Source organism: Sciurus carolinensis, chromosome 7 (assembly GCF_902686445.1).
Source record: "Sciurus carolinensis chromosome 7, mSciCar1.2, whole genome shotgun sequence".
Taxonomy (NCBI): Eukaryota; Metazoa; Chordata; class Mammalia; order Rodentia; family Sciuridae; genus Sciurus; species Sciurus carolinensis.
In genome coordinates, this window is record NC_062219.1 from 153,247,395 (window position 1) to 153,267,824 (window position 20,430).

General features: G+C 40.4%; 1 protein-coding gene across 2 annotated transcripts; it reads left to right on the forward strand.

The window, feature by feature from the left end:
* The first annotated feature begins 320 nt into the window (after positions 1-320).
* Positions 321-19,538, forward strand: Mrs2 (magnesium transporter MRS2). 2 transcript variants are annotated; one of them, XM_047557631.1, is made up of 12 exons: positions 321-587; positions 1,286-1,359; positions 4,157-4,193; positions 6,596-6,708; positions 8,401-8,574; positions 9,931-10,061; positions 11,225-11,341; positions 12,497-12,649; positions 12,776-12,893; positions 16,651-16,764; positions 16,862-17,046; positions 17,207-19,538. In XM_047557631.1, exons 1-12 carry the CDS (start codon positions 437-439, stop codon positions 17,256-17,258), a joined length of 1,419 nt encoding a protein of 472 aa, XP_047413587.1. In that variant the 5' UTR covers positions 321-436; the 3' UTR covers positions 17,259-19,538. The 2 variants fall into 2 exon arrangements, with proteins under 2 accessions (XP_047413587.1, XP_047413588.1); XM_047557632.1 differs by lacking the exon at positions 16,862-17,046.
* Positions 19,539-20,430: the final 892 nt, after the last annotated feature.

Here is a 20,430-nt window from a genome sequence, read left to right on the forward strand (position 1 = left end):
TTCATTATATAAATGGAAATGCTCCAGACACTGCAAAGCATGGTCACATTTTGAGTTATTTTTTCATATTTAATAATAACTAGTTAACAGAAGTAATTGATCCTTTACGAACTGTCTGATCACTTCAAAAGAACCTAGGCTGGACGGTGGATTTGCACAGGTAAAAGGGGCTCACCCGGCCCTGAGGCTGTCGGCTAAATTTCACACGTGCAGCTGCAAAACACAAACTCCCATCAGCCACTAGAAGCGGGAGGTTCGCCCCACCCCCACCCCTTCCAAGCATGCGCGGCGCCCTGCGCATGCCCAGTGGCCCCCGCGCGTGCCCAGTGCGCAGCAGCCGTCGCTCGGGGGCGCAGGTCGCACAGTGCCGGCGGAGCACCAGCGTCCGGTATGAGGGCTTGGTCTGCGACACCTGCCTCCTCCTCGCTGCAGCGCCATGGAATGCCTGACGAGCCTGCCCCGTCTCCTGCCCCGCGGCGCCCCGCGAGCCCTGGTCTGGGGCCTGCCGGCCGCGGCCTCCTGCGGCGGTGCGGCGCCCCTGCTCCGACGGAGCCGGGCCAAGCTGCTGTGCTGTCCCCGCCGGCCAGGTGCTGTCCCGGGCCCCGCGCCGTTGTGCTGTCCCCGCCGGCCAGGTGCCGTCCCGGGCCCCGCGCCGCTGTGCTGTCCCCGCCGGCCAGGTGCCGTCCCGGGCCCCGCGCCGCTGTGCCGGCCTAGCGGGCCAGGTGCCGTCCCGGGTCCCGCGCCGCTGTGCCGGCCTAGCCGGTCGGGTGCCGTCCCGGGCCCCGCGCCGCTGTGCCGGCCTAGCCGGTCGGGTGCCGTCCCGGGCCCCGCGCCGCTGTGCTGGCCTCGCCGGTCGGGTGCTGTCCCCAAGTCCCGCGCCGCTGTGTCGGCCCCGCCGGGCAGGTGCTGTCCCGGGCCCCGCGCCGCTCGGCCGGTGCTACCCCAAGCATTTTCTCAGTCTCGGAACACTGTATTGTGCATTCGTTCGCACTACTCTAAAATGTAAAAAAATATTCAGGGCAATGCAGTACTGAAGCCATTAATTTTTAAAAATAACAGCCTGCCAAACTTAATTACCCACAGATATTAAAAATTAACACATAGTAGTATTTCTTTTTCTTGTAGAAAAAAAGGTTCAGAATATATATATTATATATATATATTATATATATATTAGTATGAAGTTCTTCACAAACTGTGAAAGTTGCATTTTAACTGTGTGAAAACTAATAGTGTTTTACAGGAAAAGGACTGATCACAGGGACTTCTCTAACTCTTTCTTCAGGTGAGGTTCACCGGTTTAGAACTTCCGATGTCTCTCAAGCCACTCTAGCCAGTGTAGCCCAGGTGTTCACTGTGGTGAGTATATGGAACATCTGATAAATCGAGTTTACAGGGTTGGGCTGGTGACTGAACTTTTAATTATTGTGTTCTGTAGTGAATGGTTGTAAGTCCTGTTGTCTGTGTGTTGTGCTTAACCTGTGACTCGAGTGCCGGGTGGATTTGCTTAGCCGTGCTCTTAAAGCTTTGCAAATGACTGTAGAACTCCTTTATCTAGAACAGGGCTTTAGAATCACATTCAAAGCTTCCTTCGTGAACAGTTTCCCAGGAGTCTGTTTAGAACCCCTTGAAGGCTGTTCGCTGCAGAAGTACTTGAAACTGGGCTTTGTAGAAACACCCTGAAGGCAGTACAGTACTTAAGATACTTATTTTCCTAAAGTCATGGTCTCTGCAGCCCTCTCTGAATGGTTCAGGAACAGGATGATAACTAATGCAGATCTCACATCTGTGTCTTGGCTCTTAGAAAATGTAAAAGGATGACCTAGGTGAAATCTATGTAGGAATTGGTTATATTTTTGCAACTTTTTGTAAGCTTTTAATTTTTCCAGAAGTTTGATTTTAAAAATACTTGCTCTGAAACAGATTTTCTAAATTCAAACCTCAGCTCTATCTTTGTTAACTAGATAGACCTAGTCAAGTTATGATAACATCTGTGTACCATACTTTTCACATCTGGTAAATTAGGAATAAAGCGTATAGAATTTTTGTGAGGATTAAAGTGACTCATACATGAAAACCCTTAAAAGAGAGCCTCGTGTGTAATAAGCATCTGGAATTTTTAACTGTTATGATTATTTTGACTTATTAACACCAAAACCTTTTCTTTAAACTATGTATAAAAGGATAACTCCCAGAATTACTGTAAAAATTTTTACTTTTATTCAGCATTCTGGAAGAGTTGTCCAGTTTGTTAAACAAGAATGTAAAATCACAAATTATGTACTGAAATAAAATTCCTTGCAGGTGAAATAATTGTCTGCTAGGAACGCTTAAGAAAATCAGCTGATTCTGTTTGAAATGATGAGTTTAGAAATCAAATATTTTAAAAATCAGTTGTATGATCTTCTTTAGGAGTATTACATTAAACAAAAACTGATACATAAATATTGACATGCAAGAGTATTTAATATTGGAAGGGTGAAAATGCCAAAAGTATGTGTAATATGAATGTGTTTTATAGGGAAAAAACTGGAAGAACTTCCAGTAAAATATTAGCATGGATTTCTCTCAAAATTGTTATGTCATGTGATTTAAGTTTTGTAAGTTTAACTTTACATATTTTTCTGCATTGGATACATGTGTGTATGAAGTAAAACTAAGGAGGAAAGCTAGTCTGTATTATACAAATATAAAGCTTCCTTTGATAAAAACTTACCTTTACTGTTGTTTAGGCTACTTATGTATTCATACTGACCTTTGCTCATGAGAAGCAAACTAAAATTTATATTTTGGGTTTTTATTGTGTTCTTACTAATAGTCTGCATATGTTTCCAAAGCAGTAACCCAAGACCGTATGGTACGTGCTACTATAATTTAGAGTATATCTTTCTGAATGTGTCTTGCATAATAAACAGTACAGCCCAACAAATAGATTAATTAAATATTTGACAACTTCAAACTTGACTGTTGAAAAACATACAGAAGACTGTTATTCTACTTCACAGGAAATGGGTTAATTTTTTGCATTCCATCCTCTTCAAATCTGAAGAGGCCTTTTCTGTACATCTTTATTGATTCCACAGTGCCTAGCAGAGACACTTCTTAACCTCAAGTATACATTTAGATTCATTAGGCCGCACTTGGTACCAGTCTACTGAAAAAGATAAAAGATAAGAAACTGCCAGGTGCTGTGGTACATACCTGTAATCCCAGCGGCTTGGAAGGCTGATGCAGGAGGATGGCGAGTTTAAAGCCAACCTCAGCAATTTAGCAAGGCCATTAGCAACTCTGTGAGACCCTGTCTCTAAATGTAAAAAAATGACTGGGGGTGTGGTTCATGGTTAAACACCCCTAGGTTACACCCCAGTATAAAAAAAAAGGGTGGGAGGGGGACTAGAAACAGGTTTGGGCAAGGTGGTACACACATGTGATCCCAGCTACTCAGGAGGTTAAGGCAGGAGGATGAGAAGTTTGAGGCCAGCTGGGCAACTTAGATTCTGTATCAAAATAAAATTTAAAAAGTGGCTAGGAATATAAAGCAGGAGTGTAGCACTCGCCTAGCGCGCTCAAGACTCTGGATTCAATTTCCCATACCGCCAAACAAAAAAAAGAAAAGGAAAAAAAAAAAAGGTAGGGAAGCATCGAGTGTTCTTTTCTCAAAAGTCTTTGTAGCCATCTGGAGACTTCTCTGGCTTACTGGTTGACAGCTGGGATGTAAGAAATGAAAGAAAGTCTCCAAGGCGGGTGTGAGATACACCTTGGAATCCACATGCCCCTCAGTGCTAATATCTCTTGTGACCCTCACAGAGGGAACATGGCCAGGCACAAGAGCCACCACTGTGGGGTGGGAGGGAGTACAGAACTCTGACCGTCCTGGGGTCTGCACTTCCAATGCAGTGTCCACTTCCATAAGCAGTGTCACCCAGTGATGCAGGTGATGCTCCTTTATCAGATTCCTAGAGGACCCCAGATGGTCAATCCAAAGTCTGGTTTTTCCCAGCAAAGGAAGAGGGGGATTTTATTTTAACTCTTAACATTGTATTTAATGTAGAGGAGGTCACTTGTGGTGTATAACTTCATTTCAGTGTTTTGGAGATATTAGTACTATTAATAGTATACTAATTTAAGAATAATATGATTTTTTTATGACCTACAGACAAAATTTGACCAAGAGGGAAATGTCACTTCTTTTGGTGAGTATTTTCTTCTAAATCACATTTTTAATCAGTGAATGAGAACCTGGGGGATCTTAGGAAACTGTAGTGTTTTGAATGCAGTGTCTGCTGTGTGCACTGTGTGTTGAAGGAGTCCTTTCTTCCGTGTTCATCCATCAATCCTAACCGGGCTGGCAACACCTGGACTGTGCAGTCTCCCCGGAGTATTTTCTTTTGGCAGGAGCCACTTAGACTCTAACAGGGTGTTTAAGGAACACTTGGGCGCGTAGAGCTAGAGCATAAAGGCACTTTGTCCCTTCATTTGCTTCTCTTCTGTCGGCCCCCCTCACAGCACCCTCATGTTCATTCTGAAGCATGTTTAAGATAGTCACATAATACCACTGACATCCCGGAGGGCAGTCACATGAAACCCTGCCACTGATTGCCCTCTGTGAACAGCTACTTTTTAAAATGAAGCAAGGTGTTACTTGACTGTGACTTCAGACTCGAGTTTCAGATCTCCTCTGCACTTTCAGCCATGTGATCCTTTTCTTTCCTAATGGAGAAAGCTCCTAGTGTGTGTGTTGTTTTTCTTTTTTGCTCAACATCTCCAAAAGAGCCCTGTCACAGGTTTAGTTTGACTTGTAAGAACGGATACTGCTGGAGCCAGTATGGCGCCTTGTTTCTCATCCTGTGTTCTCTTGAATTTACTTTTCCAGAAAGGGAACCCAGTGTGAGAATTGACTTAATTTTCTCATTTTGTATTTGTCCAAGAACAAAGAAAATCAGACTTAATTTGTTCACAGGTTTGCACTTCTGAAGATGGTGATGTCATGAGGAAAAAAAGAAAGCTGAGTTGTGTAAAATTCTTAGAAAGATGTTCTGTGTCTAGAGCTAGAAATTGCTACCATAAGTGCTAATGACGCATGACTGGTTTTATGTTGGTCCCAGGGACTTCTAAATACAGAGAAACAAAGTAGAGAAAAGAGAAGGGACTAGAGTTTGGCTTGTTTTTGTTTGTTTGTTTGTTTTGAGAAAAAAGATGTTTATTACTTTGCTAGCAAAGGAGAAACACAGGGGATTCCTGTCCCAAAGGCTGTAATTCTACCCATCAGCAGGCACAGGAGACTTTTAAAGAGGTGAGATTCAAAGGCTACGCTCCACATGTTCTTTATTGGAGTTGTAATTTATTTCTTAATTTGGGAGATAGTCATTTCTTAGATCTTCTGATACCATCCACAAAGTCTGGATTACTTCATTCCTATGGTGGGTATGTACTCAGGGACAGATAACTCTGCATAAAATGGGGAAGAAAGTTAATCCTGTTTCCCCTGAGAATAGGGAGGGTGAGAGATTAAGGAGGAGCAGGGGGAGAGGAAGAGAAAGAAACATGTCCAATTTAAAAATAAGTTGCAGTGGCAGAGCACCAAGGGCTACATTCAGAGCATAAAGTGGACCACTGTTATATTTCCCCAGTGTAATGTCAATTTCTGCATTCCATTTTTGTGGAAAAATGGGCAAGGACATCTCCAAGCTGCTTCCTGCTAAAGGAGGGCAGGCTGAAGTTGGGGGAAGTAATCTAAAGTTCTTTTTCTTGGTCAGATGGGGCATGGACAGTTGAGGGTATTCAGCATCAGAGCAGTTCAGAGGTCCACAGTGGCAGGTGGCAGGCAACTGGACCAGGCATACATAGGCAGGGAGCATGCTAAGACAACAGTAAACAAGACAGCATAGCATTACTTTTTTTGTGAATGATTAGCACAAAAGCAATAAGTATCTCAGCCAGTCTCTAAAAACCATGAAGACAGTATCTCATAAACATATCAATGGAAAACAGATCAAGTATATCAGTGTAGGAGAGTAGGAAGATTTGTAGTTTTATGAGATCAGGCTCAAATTAACTCAGGACAAACTTGTGACTTTAGAGTCCTTTGTGATCATTTTTGTTAGGCATTCCCACACAACAACCCTTCCTCTATAACCTCCAGCTTTGCTTACTTTTGGTAGGTCTGACACAAGGGTACCTATTAAGTTACATGAAAGAAAAAAACACATTTTTTTCCTTTTAAATGTCCATGTAGGACTGTGCTCAGGCTGTACTCTCCCGTCAGGTATTTAGAATCAACGTGGTCAAAACCAGCCCTGTTCTGTCTGCTCTTAAGAGTCAGCTGAGACTCCTCAGAGATCATTCTTGTACATGTGTGAAACCTCTTGGTTCCTTTAGCTTTCCTCTAAAGCATGCCATCTGCCATCTGCCAGCATGGGTCAGGGTAGGCTTGATATTTTGAGGTTAAAAATGGATATTACAAAGACTTTGTTTTAGCTTTTGTTTCTGGTCAAAATAGAGACTTGTCCTGATGGTGCTAAGGGTGAGGGAGGGGCCCTGACATGATATCTAAACTCTTTGATCTATTAGTTTAACTCACTCTTCACTTCTATAGAAAGGAAGAAAACTGAATTATACCAAGAGTTAGGTCTTCAAGCCAGAGATTTGAGATTTCAGCATGTGATGAGCATCACAACCAGAAACAATAGGATCATCATGAGAATGGAGGTAAAGGATTTCCTCTTCATCTGTCATTCTCCACAGTCTTATCACAGTTATGTCCTAGCCATCTCAGTCAATATCTAAGTTGAAAGTCATCTTGGAATTAAAATACCTATGTGAAATATAGACTATTTTTAAATTTAATATATTAAAAGTAGGACTCATTTTTCATGGATTATATTGGTATGCTCAACAGGCATAATACTGTTCTATATTGAAAAATTTTGTGATCCTCATTCTTGTTCAAATTTAGTCTCTACTTTCTAAAAACAATTTTTTAAGTATTCCGAACATTCTTTCTTATATATATATATATATATATATATATATATATATATACCTTATTTTCTTTATTTTTCTGTGGTGCTGAGGATCATACCCTGTGCTTCACCTGTGCTAGGCAAGCACTCTACCACTAAGCTACAAACCCAGCTCTACTTCCTAAAATTTTAAGAAAAAGAACCTTGATTTATAATGTATTTTTTCACTTCTATCCCATTATGTGTAATTATAGTATAATCTTAGCTCCCAGGAACGAATTCTGTTTTTTAAGATAGCCCAGGAATATGTTAAATTTTGACACCATAATTTAAATTTTTATTGAAAGCTTTCTAAAATACATTGTATCTTTCCTTATCTACTTAGAGCACACCAAGTACATCGACTGTTCTTAGTAATACAGCATTCACACCACTGTCACTTTGGTGGGTGCATGTTGAGGGTTCTGAAAGAGATGAGGAGACACAGGTCTCTATGGTATTGGCCCTGCAGTGGGCATGGGCTTGCTTTCTGCAAAACGTTTTTGATGGCAAATTTTTGTCCATTTGTCTAGAATTTAAAAAATAACAACAGTGGAAACAGTCTTCTCCCAAGTGATTTTTCTCCAGAAAATCTTCTTCATTCTTGGTATCAGTAGCTAGGATTGTTCAAAACAGTATGTCTTTGATGGAGAGATAGACAGGTATGTGGTAAAGCAAACTTAGCAGGATGTTAATTGTATAATGTAAATGGTGGGTATATAGTGTTTGCTGTACAATCTTTCAACTTCTCATTCAAAAATTTTTATAATAAAATGTTGGGAAAAAGGTTAAAAAAAGTTCATAATTTCTATGTTACTAATATAGGAGTCACAGGCTGTCTCTACTCTTTACATTAAAGATGCCAGCTTCTCTTTAGAAAAATATCTAATTTCATACTGTTTTAAATTGGATCAGAAAGACTGTGTTTTATCTTGGTAATTTCAAAAATTCACTTTTTGAAAGGAAACTTTTCTACTTGAGCCAAAGTACTTACGAGGAAACAAGGTGTTTTCTAAAAATCTACCCAATACCTGATTTTTAAGAAAGATTGTTAAGAAGACCTTTCCCTTTATTCCTTGTTTTCCTCATGATTGTCCTGGAAGTCTTAATAAATATATAATTTGTGTGAGTAATTCCAGTTCTATTGAGAATGAGTTGGAGGTATCAAGACTAATATATATATTTAGGTTTCCTTCCTATTAAAAATATGCCTTGATTTTTTTTCTTTGACAAGCCAAATGAACACTGATTTGGTTTTGTTTTAATACAAAATTAAAAATGTTAATTCAACACTTTAATGAATGTTTCCCTCCTACAGATCTACAATCTGCATGTATGTGAATGTGTGTATATGTATGTGTATGTATGTGTATATATTTGCTGTTTTTCTTGTTAACAGTATTTGAAAGCTGTGATAACTCCGGAGTGCCTTCTGATACTAGATTATCGTAATTTAAACTTGGAGCAATGGCTGTTCCGGGAACTCCCATCCCAGTTGGCTGGAGAAGGCCAACTTGTCACATACCCTTTACCTTTTGAGTTCAGAGCTATAGAAGCACTCCTGCAATACTGGGTAAGCCTGTTGTAGTGAACCTCTCGAGCTGGGGCTTCAGACGCTGGGTGAGAGACGGGTTGGTGTTGTGTCAGTGCCACCTTGCTGACCACATCCTCCTCCCAGAGGAAAGCATTCTGAGGGTCCCAGTGGGGAAAGCACTGCGTTGCCCTGCTGAGGACATAGAGCACTACAGTCCATGCTGGTGTTAGAAAGAGGGGGCAGCAGGAGACATAGACAGTGGCCTCTGAGGGCTACGCAGGCTGGTGAGCCTTCCATCTGTGTATCAGCAGTCTTGGGGGGAGTACAGAGGGTGCTTAGGGTGTCTGCTGGGATATACATTCTGCTTGCCATTAAATGAGGTGCCAGGAAGATCTCCTTCTGAAGGAACACTACACAATAAGCAAGGCCAGCACCTCCCACAAGGAACAAGTTTTCTAATGAAGGAAGTTACCCAAACCCTCCTTAGGGACTGTGACTAGATGATCCTCAAAACACCTGGACTTTGACCCTTGGCAGCCCCCGCAACCTTGCTGGGCAGAGGCTTTGGCATCTCTTTGGATTCTAAAACATTAAATCTGCCTAAGTCTGGCAATCTGGAGCCGAAACTGGAAGTAGCTCCTCCATACACAAAACCACCAACACATCTGCAACAAGCACTCTGACTGGACACCATTTTCCAATTCAGAAAATCTCAGCTTTGTAGTAATTGTGCTTCTGACATAAACAGTGTATATTAGAATTTATATTAATTTTATCGCTTAAATCAGTACTGTTCTGTTTTCCAGCTGGTTTAGAAAGATTTCAGTTTTTTAACTAATATAGATGTATTAGTGCATTGCTGCTGAATATCAAATATACTGGTGTTAGCCCTGAATAAGAAAAGTATACTTTTGACTTTACACTGATTTTGTTATTTTTTTTAAAGTCCCAAGTTAAATTAGGATTCTCAAAAGACTAGTTTTCATCAGAATTTTGAGCTATATTCCATTTATAAAGACCATAGGTATTATTTACTAACAGTAAATTTTGCACTTTAACCTTGGAATGTCCAATTTTCTTTTAATCAATCCCCCAGTCCTCTTATAATAATTGTCTATAGGGGTACTTTAGTCCCCCTACAGGGGGACTCTCCTCGGAGAGTTAATTATCTGTCAACCAAATCTGAACCTAATGATGATATCATGCATAATTCCTTTAACCCAGGAGATCATTTTTTAATTGTCTGTAATAGGCATTCCAGCATTGACCATGTTCTGAAGCATTATGAGCATTTCTAGATATTGTAAGTTTCTGTATTTAATCAGAGGATTCTCTGACCCCAAGTATTCTAAAAAGGTTGTTTTAATCCTTATGAAAGGTCATGTTGTTATCTAGATCAACACCCTTCAGGGGAAACTTAGCGTTTTGCAGCCACTGATCCTTGAGACGCTGGAAGCTTTAGTGGACCCCAGACATTCTTCTGTAGACAGAAGCAAACTGCACATCTTACTGCAGAATGGCAAAAGGTAACTCTGCTGGTTTACCAAGTTGGGAGCTAATGACAAATGTCTTCAGCTTCTCTCAGACATTGTAGCAGTGAATTGTTAGCATAAACTTACATACAGAATAAACTTTTTTTTTGGTACCAGGGATTGAACCCAGTGGCACTTAACCACTGAACCACATCCCAGCTCTTATTTTTAAATTTTGAAGCAAGACATGCACCACTGTACCCAGCATGATTCTTGTTTTAAAAAATACCAAATAGTCTTGCTAATGGTAATGACTCTTTATTTTAATTTGTATCACAAGTTGACTAAACATCTCTCAGATTTGTACTCCCTAAAACTCCTTCAAAAGAATTAACAGTTAAGGGCTGGAGATGTGGCTCAGTGGTAGAGCATTTGCCTAGGGTGCTCGAGGCCTTAGTGTAATCCCTAGCACTGTAAAAAAGATGATGATGATGAAAGGAAGAAAAGAAATTGTTAAAAGTTCTAATTGAGTAGAATTTTTTTGTCTAAAATGTTGAGGTGTTTTTATCAGTTAAGAGTAAATAATCTGGAGTTGGGGGTGTAGCTCAGTGGTAGAATGCTTATCTAGCATGCATGTCCCTGAGTTCCATCCCCAGCAACACAAATACATAAACAGTGAATGGTCTGTTCTTATCATGCATATTGATTAAGAATAAATTCCCAAACCAGAAATCTTGTTTGTGATAATGAGGATTGAACCCAGGGATTAAACCCACGGGATGGGCCTTCTGCCACTGAGCTACACACTCAACCCTTTTTTTTTGTTGTTGTTGTTTTATTTTTGAGACAATGTCTCACTAAGTTGCCAAGGCTGACCTGAAACTTGGAATCCTCCCATCTCAGCCCCGGGAATCACTGGAATTACAGACATGCATCAGCCTACTTAGCTCCAAGCCAAAAATGCACAGTGATTATGTTTCTGAAATAAATAATATGTGCTGAAATTTATATTTATTTCACTGATTAAGTTCACCAATTTAGTTTTGGTTTGGGAATTGATTTTTTGCATAGTAACTGTTGAATTTTTTTTTTAACAAGTTAGTGTTTATGAGTGATAGGTGGATGAACTTGATAATATGCCTTAAGAAGGTGCTATTCTTAGTGTGGAATGCTACAAGTTTATTCTTTTGATCATTTCTGTGTAACTGTTCTTACAGTCTGTCAGAGTTAGAAACAGATATTAAGATTTTCAAGGAGTCAATTCTGGAGATCTTGGATGAGGAGGAGTTGCTAGAAGAGCTCTGTCTGACAAAGTGGAGTGACCCGCAAGTCTTGTAAGTGCAGTCCTGCCTTGTTATTTATTTCTGCAGGGTGAATCTTCAGTCCTGTTAAGGCTCATGGAGTAGAGGATACAACCATTTTTCATCCTGAGTTGATTCACTTTTCCCCTCTGCAGTCCTGCATCCTAACATTGCTGGTCTGAGATGAATCTAAACACAGTTACCTTCATCCTCAAGGGACCGACCACCAAATTGGCACACACACCTACTGAAGTAACTTACAGAGAGCAGAATGGAAGAGAGGGAGAGAAGTTCACGCTAGGGAGGGAAAGTGGGATAAAGGGAGATGAGTAAGACGGAGATTGTTTGGTCTAATGTAAAAACGGTCAGATGATTTTTATGAACTTGGAAATCATTTACTCTTGGGCACACTGAAGTTGAATATTTTTTTTTAAATGCCCCAAACATTTTGTTCTTTGTAGAGCAGTATTCAGGAATGAATACAGACATCTTTACGATGTATATAGTTTCTATGATTTGTACTGATTTTAAGCATTTTTGAGAAATTAGCTGTTTACATTCTAATGAGGTACTAAAATAAGAAGGGCTGTATAGTGTTTACTATATAGCCTTTAAACATAGTAGCAGAAATTTAAATATACTCTTTCTTGCTTTGCTCAGGCTTATCCATCTCTAGTATGCATAAATATTTAAATATATTACAGAATGCTTATCCTTGATGGAGGTTGTAATAAATAAAAAGAAAATAATGATGTATTGATATCATTCAGAAACATTTCTTCAGATGTGAAAAGACATGTGTTCACCTTGGAAAGGAAATGCCCTTAATGTTCACTTTTAATTTTGATTTTGTTTTACCTGATAGTGGTTTTAGATATATACTAATTCCTCATCATTCACATTTGACTTTTCCTCTGATTACACATACTTGCAGGAGTCTCTTGGATTGGAATACTGTGAAGTTAACTAGCCTAGCTAATGTTGGAATCCTTGTCCTTGAGTTCTCTGTATGGTGTTTAAGATCAGTCGACAGAGCCTTTCATATTGACCAGAGGCACAGTAAAAGAGACAAAGCCTGTTTTTTCTCTGGTGGCCAAATGTCACATACTAATTCAGAAAGTTTTGGGTACTAAATGTGTGATGCACATATTGAGGACTTGTTAATTATGTCAGCTTTTTGAATTGAAGTGAGAAGAGCAGTACTGGGATTGACCATGCCGAAGAGATGGAGTTGCTCTTAGAAAATTACCACCGATTAGCTGAAGATCTTTCTAATGCAGCTCGGGAACTGAGGGCACTGATTGATGACTCACAGAGTATCATCTTCATCAATCTGGACAGGTAGGAAAGCATCATATATGAAGCAAGTATTTGTAAAATTATTGTAAAGTAATAAAGATCTTAAGGAAATGTAATTAATTAGGTGATGTAGTGAATTTGCTCTCTGGTTGGTGTCCTCCCCTGCAGTCACCGTAATGTGATGATGAGATTGAACCTGCAGTTGACCATGGGAACCTTCTCTCTCTCTCTCTTTGGACTAATGGGAGTTGCTTTTGGAATGAATTTGGAATCTTCCCTTGAGGAGGTAAGAGGATATCATTTCAGTATTTTAGGGGTTATTTTTACTGTTTTGAAGATGAGGTTTTTAGTGGATTTTTTTTTTTGCTAAGTCTAACGGGTATGCTCGCATAGTGAAATAAATGTAGTCTCACTTTGAATTCAGGTAGTATTTTTAGATCATAGTACAACATAGGTGTAAAAAAATATAGCATATTTTACTTTGTTTCCCAAAACACCTAACTTCATATGGGGAAGACTCGATAATGGTGTTATACAGTGAGGCACTGTTTTTTTGTTTGTTTGATTTTTTGTTTGTTTTGTTGTTGTTTTTTAGTTGTGGATAGACACAATACCTTTATTTTATTTATTTATTTTTATGTGGTGCTGAGGATCGAACCAATGCCTCACACATGCTAGGCAAGCGCTCCACCACTGAGCCACAACCTCAGCACAGGGGCACTGTTAATGAGTTTTTCATTCAGACATGTCTGGTAATGTACCTGGAAGTCTGCTTATTTCATTTGGCTCAATCATCACAACTCTGTGAAAATAGATTTATTATACCTACTTTGTAGATGAGAAAACATGCTCAGAAAATTCAAGTAACTTGGCCAAGGATGCTGAGCTAGAAAATAACGATTAGGACTCTAACCCAAAGATTAGACTTTCCATGTTAACAGAGCATGGAACTCCCAGATCGTTCACATGGCAACAGCCTTGTGTTTTCAGAGACTGTTGTCTAAGATTTCTAGCAGTGATTTGAATGTTAGGATGTGCAGTTAGCATACACTGCTGTTTGATTCTGTGTCCTGATTAGCCTAAGGGTCTGCTGTTTTTGTGGCTGTCACTCTAGCCTGGTCTACATCATCTCATCAGGAAGACTGCTTTTAAAAAGTGGTCTTTCAAAGATAATCTGATTATGTCATTCTTCTGCATAAAAGTAGTCACTTTTGATTAGCTTCATGGTAAGTGGCCAGACCCATGGTCCATGGTGGGCTCCTTGGTGTCTGCAGCTGCTCTGCTCAGCATTTCTTTTCCTGCCTCCTGTTTTGCATCATCAGCTCCTGCTCATCTCTCAGGTCTCCTCTTCTGTATCCCTGCCCCCAACCCAGACACCTGCCCTTCAAGATACACACGCCCAGACCGTTCTGCTCTTCCTGTCAGTCACATTCCTCAGGTGTGCAGTTGCTTGTTCAGAGTATGCAAAAGACCATTACGCTCCTGAGGCATAGCCAACACTAGGCATTTTTATGCTCCCTTTGGTGAAATTTGAAACAGAAAGGAAATGTCATACATTTGTTAATATCTTTCTCCCACTTAATGTCTATTTTTAAAAAGGTTGGGGGATTTTGTTTTGTTAACTCCTTTTTAAACCAGACATGGTGACACACACCTGTCATCCTAGGTACTCAGCTTTGTTTGAGTCCAGGATTTTGAGGCTGGCCTGGGCAGTGTAATGAAGCCCTATCCCTGCTACCCACCCCACACAGGTAAAGATCCTTCCTATGTCCTAGGGACAAAGCAACAGCAACCCATGAGATATGAGTGGTGGGTAGTAATTTGAGCTTGAGAAGTAGCTACATGAACAAGACTCAGATAGGTACTTCATCAGAATTAAAAATTACATCTTTGGGTTTTCTGAGGAATGATGAAAGTGTTCATTAATCCCTGGATGTCAGTTGTCTTTATTTCCTATATAGTCAGCACTGATGTTTACAATAGTGACTTTAAGAGAAATTATTTATCTTTTGTGGGGGGTACCGGGGGTTAAACCAGGGGCACTTAACCTGAGCCACATCCCCAGCATTTGTGTTTTGTTTTGTTTTAAAGAGACAGTCTCTGTGAGTTGCTCTGCCTAAGGCTTTGCTGAGACTGGCTGTGAACCCACGATCCTCCTGCCTCAGCCTCCTGAGTTGCTAGTATTATGTCGTGCACCACTGCACCCTGCTGCTAAGAGAACTTTTTAACATAGTTTGAGACTTAATGAAGAATACAAGTCAACTGGGGGGCCCTTCATGTCTGTTTTTGCATTTGTCAGTGTGCTTTTTACAGTGAACCCCATCAGAAGTCACGTCAGTTTGTCCTGTCACTACTAACTTTGGTTAAGGTGTTGTATGCCAACTTTCTCTCCTTTTTTCTTTGAAATTGTGTCCTATGGGGAAATACTGTGAGACTATGTAAAATCCTGTTTTCATGGGATTTCCACCCTCTAGTTTATTGGTTTTTGTATGCTAGGGATTGAACCCAAGGCTTGGTACATTCTAGGCAGGTGCTCCACCACTGAGCCACATCTGCAGCCTCACTAAGTGGTCCAGAATTGATTCATGCCTTAGTCAGATATTACTGTGATGGTTACCAGAGACCCTCCTTTCCAATTATCAGCTGGCACAGGGTTATACAGTAGAGTGTTCCCTTCTCTCCCACCTACCTTTCACATATATCAGCATATATATTCATAGAGTTTTAATTATGTTACTATTATTATTTTGATGCTCAAATGATTTCTTTCATGCTGGCTTCTGAGTACATTTGACATATCCCTATCTGTTTTCAGTGCTTTTTGTAGCCTCTGGCACATTCAGATGCTCTGTAGCTTTTTCTAAGGGAAATAGAGAAGTCAGGGACATGAAGGGCATACAAGAATACAGAGATGGTATGTTGACCACCGGATGTGAAGGCACATATCCTCAGTATGCAGGGCACTCCCAAGCAAAAATCTCCAGCTCCCAGAAGCATGTCCCTTTACTTGACTTCAAGAGGTCTCACACTGTGTGTGTGCTGGCAGGTGGAGCTTTGAGTTTGGTTTGCCTCTGACCTAGCTTGCCTCTCACTTTTATCATATTTTGCCATCTCTAGACCTTTGGTTTAGGGACTGAAGGACTAATCCAAAGTGAAGAACAATAGTAAGCTGTGTATATGAAATCTCATTTAAACAGAATTTTTTCTTAGTAAACTAGGATCCTCAGTTTGAACAACTGGAAATGTTTTCATCATCAGAAAGCAGTTAACACTTACCTTCCTAATTGCTCATGTCTGACATCTAACTTCATGTTAAATCTTTAAAGGCAGATTTCTGCCCAATAAATGATGAGTTCCCATCAGTAATAGATGATAAATTGCTTCGCAGACTATCATGAGCTCTCATTCACTGCAGCTAACCAAGCCATGGTTGGTCACCAACTATTGGCACAGCTGTTGAGATTCTTCCCTATGAGAGATTAAATTCTGTACATTAATACATGAACTAAAAATGTACTGCACTGTAAAAGTGAATTCTGAAAATAGGAAAATTGTTTACTGATGTTCCCAAACCCCTCTGGTTCATGCTGTCCTACTTTTTGGTCTAGTATTACTAGACCAAAAGTCATTCTTATGTTTATGGTTTATTTTTGCGTATTTCCCTCGAACGCTTAAAAGGCTGTGCAGTGCTGTGGCATCCCAGCTCACAGTTTGGGTAACTGCGGCTACAAGCTGAAAACTGGTTCTATGTCCTCTAGGTCATAAGTGTGTAGATTTGTGTGGGGTACAAATAGAGACTAGAAGAAACAAAGCAGTTATGCTTGCTCACAGATGACTTAGTATTTTAACTCTGTTAGATTTTCTTTTGCTCCGTTTTCTCAGTTCTTGATCTCTCGGGGTTATCCAGGTACTTCTTCCTTTCTATAGGAAAGAGCTATGTGAGTAACAGAAGGCTTCCTTTAAACTCTGAGCAATAAATTTTGAAATTTTATCTGTAAGGAACCTAGCCTTTTGTGATTGAGATGAGCTCTGTTCTCTTTCAGGACCACAGAGTGTTCTGGCTGATCACAGGAATCATGTTTCTGGGAAGTGGCCTTATCTGGAGGCGTTTGCTCTCCTTCCTTGGACGACAACTAGAAGCTCCCTTGCCTTCCATGGTATGAAGGGTCTGGTTCACAGTATTTCAGAGAGGTGATCACAGGCTTTGTGAGGCCACAGAAGTTACTTAATTTCTCTAAACCTCCCTCCATTCAGTTAATACCACCTGCTTCAAACGATGATTGGGAGAACTCAATGAGAGAATATGTGCAGCACGGTGCCTGGCACAGTAGACAAGAGACTGGGCTCTTCAGAACACTGACAAGCACTACGCATTTGGACAGATGTAGTTCTTGCATAAAGTTTTATCATGTAGTGGACAGTGTTCTGATTGAGAAAAGGTATGACCTTGACCACCTGTTTTTCATCTGTTGAAGAGGACACCACTGGAATACAGACTTTAGATACACAGACTTACAGTCCTCCTTTCTACAGTGTTTTACTAGTAGCTTTTCTTTTTAGAAAGACATGCACTAAAGTTAAATTTCCTGCTTTATTTAGATGGCCTCTTTACCTAAGAAGACCTTTCTGGCAGATAGAAGGGTGGAACTGAAGCACAGCCTCAGGCCAGATGGACTTGGACCGAACAGGAGCATCCTGACAGACCGTTAGCAGCAACCTGGTGCATGCTAGACGTTCTTATATTTCTAATACTATCACTTTGTTTTATAGAGTTATACACTTGAAAAATTTTGATATTTAAGTTATGACAGTCACAACCAGAATTCTAAGAAACAAAGTACTTGCTTTGTAAAAGGCCAAAATTCTATTTCCTACAAATAGTTTTTATAGACACAGATTAACTAACCTAAGAATAGACTGTTATGTGCTTTTTACTTAATTTATACGTACTATGCTGAATCTTGAAGCCTAGACACTTGATAGAGCCATACTGAGATCGGGTAGCTGCAGGTCTTGGTACAGGGATCATGGACATGTGAATTTCCTGACTCAGGTGACTGAAAAGCTAGCTTGATACGTGTTAACCCTACAACAAACTCTGGACGTTTGTGCTTTAAAATCAGTCCTTGGCTTAACTGTTTTCTTGTGTTTGCCCCCTTTTATAGATATAAGACATATTTTTAAACATTAATGTCACTATTATGTGGATTCCAATTAAGATTTCACTTTCTTAACCCCTGAAACTTTTTCTTTGGTTGCCTATAAACAGAATCTTTGGAAGCAGTTGAAAGGGAGTATTTCCATTCTGTTACTGTCTCCACCACCTCTCCTGAAAATGAAAATGTATACAGCCTAACCAGTCTATATGCCTGCACCTCAAAAGTTAACAGAGGGACAAGAGGAGAGATAAATGTCAGAATTCTGATACTTTTAATTTCCACAGTCAGAAGTTTGGCTTTAAAACAGATGGCTAAGGTATATCTGAAAGCTGCTGTCCTACTGAACATCTTATCTGCCGAAGCTTCAGTGCACTTGTATCCTAGAACTCTACAGTTGGAATGTGCCTGCAGAGTAGTGGCCAAAGCGGCTCTCACACTGCAGGTGTCGTAATAACAGCGTCAGCATGAAGCAACGCTGATGCTTTGGCACCTGATGACACCCCACTGTGGCATTGTGAGAGGAAGTTTAGAGACCCTTTACCAGGTGGTTTGGTGATGGCAATGAAAATGTTCCAGTAGCTGATTTGAAAGAAAACAGTAAAGTAACCAGTAAGATTTCCCCACTCCTGTGGGTGGTCATAAGAAGCCATTAGAGGGAGGCTGGAGAACAGGTGGCAGGAACAGGCTGGGCTGGTCTTGGAGCCCTTCGGGGCCCACGGTGCACCTCACTGTGGGTCAAGAGCACACTTCCTGGTGTGGATGCTGAGATGTGAACATGCAATACCTCTAGCATTACAAATCCTTTGGTAATACTTGGATTTCATGGGGCATCCTCTTTGGCACTCCTCAGAGCAGTGTGTTGCTTTTTGGGTCTTATCACTGTAAAATTGGTAACTTATTTAATGTATATAAAGAATTGGAATCCCAGGGGGCAAAGTTTGATTTTACTAAGGTCCGGCATAGGTCCAAATTTTGGTCATTTTTCCTTATACTGTTACTGACTTAATTTATAAGCTTGAGTAAAATATTTTTTGATTAGTCATGTCCCATGAATAAAAGGGAAAGTATAATTACCTCGTAAGTCTGATAAAGGAAGTACTAAGGTTTATAAAATTCTTGAAGTTGATTAGACCAAGTCTGAGTTCAACGTCTGGCGGCTCTGCTTTGGGGACTGCAGGATGCTTCTCACATCACAGTCCTCATGAAAATAAAACTGCCCAAAACAGGCTCACTGATTTTACATTTTGAACTCAAGTAGATAGAGCATGTATGCTACTATGTAAAATAAAGGTGGTAAAATACCAAACCCTGGGTTATGTGAGGAGGCAAGCAGTCAGGTCCCTGTCGAACCAGTGTAAGGTCTGGTATCCAGCAGACTGTCCTCCTGGCCTCCGAGCAGATGTCCTTTCAGGATGCTGTGGAGCTGTGCTTGATTCTTGATAGCGATGAACTGAAATAGCACTAAACACTTTCAAATTAAAAAGCAGTTTTGGCAAGTTGTTACAAGAATGGTATGCAGTTTCCTTTTTTGGCACTGCAAGAGCAACATCACACTTGGACTCAACTTTCATTACTTTAGTAATAGCTACAGAGGTGATCTAATGGATGGTGCATGGACCAGCTCACCTCGAATCATTTTACTCTTAGATCTGTGGTACAAAGGCATAAAACAATTCCAGTCTTGAAACTGATGAAAGTTGTTATGAAGATAGGAAATGTGAATATGCAAATTCTTCTGATATCTTGAAATAAAAGTAATTGCATTAAGCAGACTTGTGTAAATGAGAACCCTACAGGGTATTTGTTTTGGTTATTAAGCATTTCAGAGTTGATGCATTGAACTACACAGTTAATAGAGGGATGAAAATTTCATCTATTAGGATGATATATTAGACTGACGGTGTTTTTCCTGTGTGCCAGGTTTTTTTTTTTTTTTTTTTTAACCAATTTGACATTCATGTTGACCTTCAACAGTAGGTGCTTATATAGTTTTTGACAATGAGGTTAATGTGGTTAAACATTCTATAACCTTGAAAAATGTGCTTCCGTCTTTACGGGTTTTTAACCTTCACCTGGTACTTACTATCTGCTATGTTCAGAGACTGAGAAAAATCTGGATCCTCAGAGCCACCATGTGTAAATACAGGCAGTATCGTCTAGTGAAGCCCCAAAACCCTGATACCTAGACAGCACTGTCAGTGGAAAGAGGCATCCTCTGAATGAAGAATCTGGTACCGAGAGAAAAACCTTCACTGAGTGCAGTGCCCACGTCATCCGGGTTTGTTCTACGCTCAGACTTCTAAGCTCATAAGGGCATAAGCAGAGTAATTTCCAATCCCCTACAAATAACCTTCCTTTTAATTAAAAATAATTATTCAAATAGGTTGAGCTGCCAGAGTATTACACACACCAATGTTACTTCCGTGTGCTTTTTGCCGTGCCATGGGAAGCCATGCAGCTAGCATGACTCGGGAAGACGGCACAGAGGTGCCACCTGGTACCCGCCTCTTTGCTCGCTTTCCTGTGCTTTTCTGCCCTCTGCTCACCTCTCAGCCACAGCCATTTCTTTCCTTTCTAACTGGGAGTCAGAAGCTGAGCTGAGACGGGCTCTTTTCACGTATTTCCTCCTGCTTCTCTCATTCACCAGTATCAGAAGAAAGAACA

Excerpts from the sequence above, each read along its gene's own strand:
- Mrs2 (XM_047557631.1), top strand. The coding sequence starts at position 437 with ATGGAATGCCTGACGAGCCTGCCCCGTCTCCTGCCCCGCGGCGCCCCG. Across the intron at positions 6,709-8,400 it reads GGATCATCATGAGAATGGAG|TATTTGAAAGCTGTGATAAC; the intron begins GTAAAGGATTTC and ends TCTTGTTAACAG. Across the intron at positions 11,342-12,496 it reads TGGAGTGACCCGCAAGTCTT|TGAGAAGAGCAGTACTGGGA; the intron begins GTAAGTGCAGTC and ends TTTGAATTGAAG.